This window comes from Trichechus manatus, unplaced genomic scaffold (genome assembly GCF_000243295.1).
Source record: "Trichechus manatus latirostris isolate Lorelei unplaced genomic scaffold, TriManLat1.0 scaffold00061, whole genome shotgun sequence".
NCBI classification, from domain to species: Eukaryota; Metazoa; Chordata; class Mammalia; order Sirenia; family Trichechidae; genus Trichechus; species Trichechus manatus.
In genome coordinates this window covers 1,073,971-1,082,173 of record NW_004443997.1, presented here as the reverse complement: position 1 = coordinate 1,082,173, position 8,203 = coordinate 1,073,971, and the positions used below count along the sequence as shown (strand labels likewise).

General features: G+C 57.1%; 1 protein-coding gene across 1 annotated transcript in view; it reads left to right on the top strand.

Annotated features, from left to right (window-relative positions):
- The first annotated feature begins 6 nt into the window (after positions 1-6).
- The window catches only part of RNF215 (ring finger protein 215), an 8,204-nt gene continuing 7 nt past the window's right edge, over positions 7-8,203 (top strand). The window contains exons 1-9 of the mRNA XM_004378936.2: positions 7-78; positions 393-536; positions 1,015-1,086; positions 1,165-1,250; positions 1,675-1,831; positions 6,039-6,158; positions 6,232-6,375; positions 6,625-6,727; positions 6,813-8,203. The exon at positions 6,813-8,203 is cut by the window's right edge and continues 7 nt beyond it. Coding sequence (XP_004378993.1) covers positions 393-536; positions 1,015-1,086; positions 1,165-1,250; positions 1,675-1,831; positions 6,039-6,158; positions 6,232-6,375; positions 6,625-6,727; positions 6,813-6,835 — 849 coding nt within the window. The 5' untranslated portion in view covers positions 7-78 and the 3' untranslated portion in view covers positions 6,836-8,203. The remainder of the gene's footprint in view (positions 79-392; positions 537-1,014; positions 1,087-1,164; positions 1,251-1,674; positions 1,832-6,038; positions 6,159-6,231; positions 6,376-6,624; positions 6,728-6,812) is intronic.

The following is an 8,203-nucleotide window of genomic DNA, read 5'->3' as shown; positions in this document are numbered from 1 at the left end:
GACGCGCTGCGCCTGGAGGGCGTCAGGATTGGCCCCGACGCGGACCCGGCGCCCCCGCTAAGCGGCCGCCTGCTGCTGGTGAGCGCCTCCGCGCCTCTTTCATCTGGACCTGTATGCACTGGGCCTCCGCCGTCCCGCTTACACCCCTTCCTGAGCCCTGCCCCACCACAACCCCTCTCCCAGAACCAGCCTTCGTCCTGGATTGGACGCTGACAGCCCAGCGCCCTCTCCCCAGGCTGCCCAGGGCCCCAGCACGAAGGCTTCAAAATTTGAGACCCAGATGCTCGTCCCTCCAAACGCATTCCTAAACGCTGGCCGGGATCCCCTGAGCGGCCGACCTCCAGCACCCCCTTCTCCCTCCCCTCCCTCTGCCCGCGGCCCCTCACCCACAGATGGACATGGTGGATGCAGAGCAGGAGGTGCCGGTGGAAGGCTGGATTGCAGTGGCCTACGTGGGCAAGGAGCAGGAGGCCCAGTTCCACCAGGAGAATCAAGGCAGCGGCCCCCAGGCCTATCCCAAGGCCCTGGTCCAGCAGGTGCTGGTGGGGTGTGTAGGGAGAGGGAAGCTAGAGGAAGGGGTGCCCAGGCATCTGCCGGAGCCTGGTTTCTAGGTGGGCACCCAGGATTTTCCAGAGACGCCCTGGGTCTGGGTGGGCCAGGGGACCCCAGTTTGGAGAACTGGGTCAATATGTTATCGAAGCAGGGAAGTGGGAGGCGGTGAGGAGAGATTAGACTAGGCTCCCAGGGGATCAGACTGGGAGTTCTTACAGGGGGAGGTGGGGGTGCCTGCCTGCTAGCACCAGGGAAGGCACAGCATTGTTTGGGTCCCACAGAACATGGTGGAGGGGGGGCAGGAGGAAGAGGAGTTTCTGCCTTCGGTCTCAAAGAGCTAGCTTATCCTAGTCTGCAGAGGAACTACTCACTGTAAAGCCAGGAGCTAGCGTCATCTGGCTGCAGGTGGCAAGAGGGGGGTGTGGACAGGTGTGTGCCAGCCTCCTGCCCTCTGTCGTACAGATGCGCCGAGCCCTCTTCCTGGGAGCCTCTGCCCTGCTCCTCCTCATCCTGAACCACAACGTGGTCCGAGAGGTGAGCCCGGAGCAAGTGGTGGGGGTACAGGCTGGGTACAGGGGACCAAGGCCTGCTGATCTCCCTGTCTTCTTGCAGCTGGACATATCCCAGCTTCTGCTCAGGCCAGTGATTGTCCTTCATTATTCTTCCAACGTCACGAAGCTGTTGGAGGCACTGCTGCAGTGAGTTGGGTTTTGGGCTCTGGTAGGGCTAGGCCTGGATGCTGAGGTTCCCCATCTCTGCCGTGGGCTCAGGGGTCTCAGAACCAGGGCCTTTCCTGTTGATCTGAAGACTGTAGTCACCTGGTCTGAAAACTTGATGAGGGGACTGGAAGGAGGAACCAGAGCCTGGAGAGAGGAGGGGGCTCTGTGGGCAGAGGGGATTGGCCCGGGTAAGAGGAGGCTGGACACTTGATTGAGAGGCTGACCCCTGGGCTTATGGTGTCCCTGGCCAGGCGTGTGTGAGAAACGGAAAAACCAATGGCCGGGAAAGACCTGGGGGCCAAAGCAGAAGGGCTGGGGTGATATTCTGGGATATCCCCAGCAGGACTGGGAGTAGGCTCCCAAGGGCCCTTCCATGTGACCCTTGTGTGGGTCTCTCTCCCAGGAGGACCCAGGCCACTGCTGAGATCACCAGTGGAGAGTCCCTGTCAGCCAACATCGAGTGGAAACTGACCCTGTGGACTACTTGTGGCCTCTCTAAGGATGGCTATGGCGGCTGGCAAGACTTGGTGTGCCTGGGAGGCAGCCGTGCCCAGGAGCAGGTAGGTGTCAGTATTATACAGGGCTGGGGAGAGGAGGTACTGGTGGACCGCACACATGGCCTTGTCTTAGAAGTCTTGTGGCCTCTCACGCTTTGGTGGTGGTGGCTACTACTCCCTCAGCGGGTTGTCATGATGCTGGTGGGTGCTTGGTGTGGCCCTTGGCCTAGGGTCATTCAGTGTTGGCCATTGTTGTCATGTTGCTCCTGCTCAGAAGCCTTCTCGGGCTCTCCATTGTCCGCAGAGTAAAGTTCAGTCTCCTTAGGCTGGTGTCTTAGTCATCTAGTGCTGCTCTAACAGAAATACCACAAGTGGATGGCTTTAACAAAGAGAAATTTATTTTCTCACAGTCTAGTAGGCTAGAAGTCCAAATTCAGGGTGTCAGCTCCAGGGGAAGGCTTTCTCTCTCTGTCGGCTCTGGAGGAAGGTCCTCGTTGTCATCAGTCTTCCCCTGGACTAGGAGCTTCTCTGCGCAGGAACCTCGGGTCCAAAGGACGTTCTCTGCTCCTGGTGTTTCTTTCTTGGTAGTATGAGGTCCCCCAACTCTCTGCTTGCTTCCCTTTCCTTTTATCTCTTGAGAAATAAAAGGTGGTGCAGGCCACACACTAGGGAAACTCCTTTTACGTTGGATCAGGGATGTGATCTTAGTAAGGGTATTATACAATCGTACCCTAATCTTCTTTAACATAAAATTACAATCACAAAATGGAGGACAATCACACAGTACTTGGAATCAGGGCCCAGCCAAACTGATACACACATTTTTGGGGGGACATAATTCAATCCATGACACCTGGCTTTCGAGGCTCTCCTGACCTAAGGCACTCGTCCTGTTTTTCTAGTCTTTTCTTGCCTGCACCTCTTTGCCCTACACTCTCGCCACCCTGTGTCATTTGCTGCCTTCACACACCCCTCGAGACTCTGCTGCTGGGCTTCTGGCCAGGCTTGGCCATCGGCATGGATACCCTTTCTCTCCATTTCCACGTGTAGCAGAGACTTCATTCACGACTCATCCTGCCTTTCTTCTTTGGAAAGCCTCCCTCGTGCCCTTAGTACAAAGTCCCTCCCTTCCTCTTTTTAAATCACACACTTTGTCTTTGTAGGGCTCCTAAGACAGCCGCTCCTGTTTAGGTTTTGGAGTGCCTGGCTTTGTCTCCCAAGGGCAGGGGCTAGGTCTTGTCTCTGGATTTCCCATCTCTTGCCATCAAGGGGGTTCAATGGTGTTCTGTCCGCAAACATTTATTGAGCACCTACTCTGTGTGGGGCGGACATACCCCATCCCTGCACACAGCCTCCAGCAGGTGTCAGCGGATGTGGGCAACATGAGGCAGCCTCATCAGGCAGAGAACCAAACCAGTAGACCATCGAGTTGAGATGACTTCGACTCATGGTGACCCCATGTGTGTTAGAGCAGAACTGTGCTACATACGGTTTTCATGGCTGCGACCTTTCAGAAGCAAATAACCAGGCTTCTTTTCTGAGGCACCTCTGGGTGGGTTCAAACCACCAACCTTTCAGTTAATAGCCAAGCTCGTAACTGTTTGTACCATTCAGGGACTCAGGTTCAAATCCTGGCTTGGAAACCTCAGCGGAATGTTCTTGGGCTGAGTGTTTAGCCTCTGTGGATCTCATTCTCTTTATTTGTGGACAGGGACAACACAACAGCTACAGGAATGTCGGGGATAGTGTGTGTAAAGCACTTAACTCGTGGTGGGTGCTAAGCAAACGGGCAGCTGCTGCTGCTCTGAACATCTTTCTTGCAGTAAGCACTTGAATAGATCAGCCATTACCAAATCATTTTGGAGTTCCTACGCCATGTGGGGCTGCGTGTGAAGGCTGTGGAGGATACGAAAGGCCTGTGAGACCCTGTTTCTGCCCTCGCGGGGCTCAAAGATGAGCAGGGAAGAAGGGACTTGAACACAAAGGATACATGGTGACTCAGCCTGTCGGCTGAGCCTTTGTTGGGGTAGCAGGCACTGAGGCTAAATAACAAGCAAGCGAATGGCTTTCTGGAAGAGAAGGCTGCCCCACTATATGTCCCCCGTGAGGGTAGCCCCACAGACGTCTGGTGAGGGGCTGAGGAGATGCCTGCAGAAAAGGGTAGAGGAGAGAAGGTGGACTGGGAGACAGCCTTGGGAGGCTAGGGTGGAGTGTGCACAGTCTGCCTAATGGACTGGCTGGTACCGAGGGCAAGGCTGAGCAGCTGTAGCCATACTGCTGGCCGGGGTGTCTGAAGGGCGACTGGGGCAGGCACCCAGCTGGTGGATCTGATGCTCAGCCCCAGCTCCAGGGCCCAGTCACCACCCATCTGGCCCCAGGAACCCAGGGAGTTGCAGCACCCGTGGGTCGGGAAGGTCTGAACAAACCACTTGCCCCAATTCCGCCCTCCCTCCTCACCCAGAGGACCCCAAGATAGGCTGAGCCTGGGTGGCTGATTCTGTGGCCTGCAGTGGAGGTCTAGTGTGGCCATACCCTTGGCCCACCCACCCAGCACCTTCTGGCCACCCCAAGGCATGGAGGCTTAGAGCTGGCCTGTCCTGGGAAATTACACTGTAATGGCCACTTGGTGAGGCCTGCCTGTGTCAGCCTGGCTCAGCACAGCCCAGGCTCACAGGGCTTGTCTCGGGAGGAGATAGGCCAGAGACACTGTCACTCTGCTGGGTGGAGCACTGAGCTGGTGGGGTGTGGTGGGGCGGAAGGTGGAGTGGGCATAATGAAGACCCCTGAGCCCAGCTTCCTGGAGTAAGTGCCACCACTGCAGGTGGAAGGGAGACAGGGACAGAGGCCTAGGAGGAGAAAGGAGTGCAGGACTGACGGGGGAGCTGGGCTCACAGACCTCTCTTGGTAACATCCCCCACCCTGAGCAAGAGCAATGGTTTGCGACACTAGTAGCAGAGTGGGGGCCTCTTTTAACATCAAATCATCCTTCAGCCCCTCCCCCCATGATGGTACTTGAACTGGAGCATTGGCTGAGGAAGAACACGGCAGAGAGCTAAGACTGCAGAAAGCTTTTCAGTGCATGCGCTTTATTAGTCACCTCTATAGACCCTGAGAAGTGTGCCTGTGACCAGTGGCTACATTTCGGCCGGCAGGAGGTGCTCCTGCTCAGTTCCACCCACCTATTCCTGAGCAGTCACACTGCATATGGTGGGAGTGAAATCGAGGTCACTGTGGTCCCCCAATCACTCTGAGGCCCACCGAGAGATCCAGGGCCCACAGGTTTTAAAGTGTTCTCTCAGTTGTCTTTTCCCTAAGTGAGGCGCTGGGGCTGTGTGGTGACTGTGTTAGGTATGATTGTCACCGACAGTACTCTCAGACTGACAGGTACCCCCAGACAACAGAGGGAGAGCAGGCAGCCAGGAAATACACAGTCAAGGTTAGGTGTGAGGAGGGCCGGGAGGGAGAAGCAGCGGGAGCACTTCTTGGATCAAGGGGTTCCCAAACCCAGGGAAGGGAAGAGTGTGTGGAAGGGTATAGGTGTGGGAAGGGCTGGGAGCATGGGCCGCTGAGAGGAGGGCAGCAGGAGAACTGAGGTGGGCCACATCTCTGATGAGGGCCTGCAGGCCGGGCTAGGCTGAGTTCGGGCTTTTTCCTGAGGGTGGAGACAGGCTGCAGGGTGGGGTGTCCAGCAGGGTTGCCCAGTCAGGTTTGTAGTTGAGTTCTCTCTTGCTGCCAGGTGGGAGTGGGCATGTGAGACTGTAGGCAGGGAACCAGAGAGCAGTGGAAGATCATGAGATGCGGGGGCATGAGAGATCTAGGAGGGAGACGCAACAGGATGGGGCCCAGCTTGTTCTGAGAGTGGGTGCAAGTGCCTGGCTTGGCTGGGGCGTGGTGGTGGGCACTGAGAAAGAAGACCAGGAGGAAGCTTAGGGTCCTGGGTTGGGGAGTCCATGAGGCTGCCATATGGAAGCTTTCATGTGTACAGAAACATGGGGTTTGTTGCTCAGGAGAGGGCTGGGCTGGGGAGAGATTTGGTCTCCCAGGCAGAGGATATGAGATGTGTAGGGTGGAGAGAAGGCAGCTGGGGGCAGACCTGAGGGCCTCACATGTGGGAGGCATAGAGGTGGCAGAAGAGGAAGCTGGGCGCACACAGGGAAGTGGAGCCCTCAGCGCACTCGCTTGTCTGGTCCTTGGTGCTCTGGGGATGGATGTCACTGGCAGAAGAGTGCAGGGCGGCTCCAGGCCCTGACAACCCCACTCCCCTCCCCAGAAGCCCCTGCAGCAGCTGTGGAACGCCATCCTGCTGGTGGCCATGCTTCTGTGCACCGGCCTCGTGGTCCAGGCCCAGCGGCAGGCGTCGCGGCAGAGCCAGCGGGAGCCTGGAGGCCAGGTGGGAGCCCGCAGGAGCCCCGGCCACCCCCAGCCTTCATGCCAGAGAGACTGTACCTGCCCCTTCCTCACAGGTGGACCTTTTCAAGCGCCGCATGGTACAGAGACTGGCATCGCTCAAGACCCGTCGCTGCCGTCTGGGCAGGGCGGCACAGGGCCCCCTGGAGCCGGGCGCTGAGACCTGCGCTGTGTGTTTGGACCACTTCTGCCACAAGCAGGTTAGTGCCCTGGGCAGAGATCAGCCCTTGGCTGACCCGTGATGTTCCCCACCTTGCTCCAGAGAGACCTCAATCACCCCAACCAGACCCTTCTCCAGGCCCGCTCCCAGCTACTAGGACTATGGAATGGGGGGAGGGGACAGGATAGGTCATTGGGAGCTTCAGTTTCCAGCTCAGGTGTGGGGCACAGGAAAAGGCACCCACACCAGAGTCCTGCGCCTGTGGCCTGAGCACCAACCCTCTCCACAGTGGCTTCGAGTACTGCCCTGTAAGCACGAGTTCCACCGAGACTGCGTGGACCCCTGGCTGCTGCTCCAGCAGACCTGCCCGCTGTGCAAATTCAACGTACTGGGTGAGCAGGGGCGGGGGCCCTGGGCTGATGCCACCTGGGCCCCGCCTGATGCCTCTCCCTGCTCTTTCTCCTCCTCTCCCTGCAGGGAACCGCTACTCAGATGATTAGCTGCCCACCTGTACCGACCCTCGGCCTGGGCTCCTGGAACAGTACCGCAGAGTGGATGGGACAGAGGCCTCTGTGGGTTGGACAAAGGGCCCCTCCCCTGATGGGGGGCAGGGTACTCTGCTGTGTCCACACTGGGAAGGTGGGGCCAACATCCCCAAGCAGGATGCAGGGCTGGGACCAGCCAGTCCAGGAACAGAGGCTGCTTGGGGCCCTTCTCTGCAGTTCGGGGGCTTCTTGCCTGCCCTCCTCACAGGCAGCTCCTCAGCACCCGGGCAGAGGCCTGGGTGAGAGGGTGAGGGATGGCACAGCTGCTCCCAGGGACTGGGGGCTCTCTCTGGCCTGCCTGTTAGGGTGCTCCTGGAGGCTGAGGCTAGTGTTTTGTGTTTATTTATTGGGGGGTGGGTTGGGGGAAGAACTTTCTGGCCTTGGGGACACCCTGGCCTGACCATCTTTCAGGACACACCTCAGTCAAGGCTGTGATGTTTGACCCAGAGACCCCACCCTGCCTGCTGCCCCCAGCCGCGGACATCGCTGCGTGCCCGGCTGGGGTCCCTCCCTGGGCCTGGCTGTGACCAGAGGCCTTAGAGACCATCCAATCCTGAGCTTCTCGGTCAGGGCTACGTGTGCCAACTGGGATCCCTGAAGCCGCAGGGTGGTGCATCTCCCAGGGGCACTGGTTTTTTTTTAGGGAAGATTTGGGGTGGGAAAGGTTTAATATTAAAATAAACGTGAATATATTTTAACAGAAGATATAAAACCTGTTTGGATTTTTTAAGGTAAGTTACCTTGGCCTCTACTGCCTGTGGCAGGCAGAATTCTATGATGGTCCCCAAGACTTCCCACCCCTCTTTGTGCAAATGCTCTGTGTAATTGCTAGAACTGGGAATATAATGGATTTTCCTTCTGTAGTTCAGTTACGTCATGTGGCATTGAACCATAAGGAAAGTATGCAAGTGGGCCTGATCTAATCACAAGAGCCCTTTAAAAGCAGACAGTTTTCTCTAGCTGATGGAAGAAGAGGAAGTCAGATTTGAAGCATGAAGGGGATTCAACATGTGAGAAACTTGTTGACTTGAAGATGGAGGGGGGCCACATGGCAAGGAACATGGGTGGCCTCTAGGTACCAAGAGCAGCCCCCAGCTGACAACCAGCCAACAAGGACACAGGGCCCTCAGTTCTACAGCCGCAAGGATCTGTATTCTGCCTACAACTGGAATGAGCTTAGAAGTGGATTTGTCCCCAGGGCCTTCAGATAGGAATGCAACCTGGCAGATACCTTGATTTCATTCTTCTAAGACTCTGAGCAGAGAACCCAGCCACACAGGGCTGGACTTCTGACCTGTAGAACTCTGAGCTAGTTAATGGACA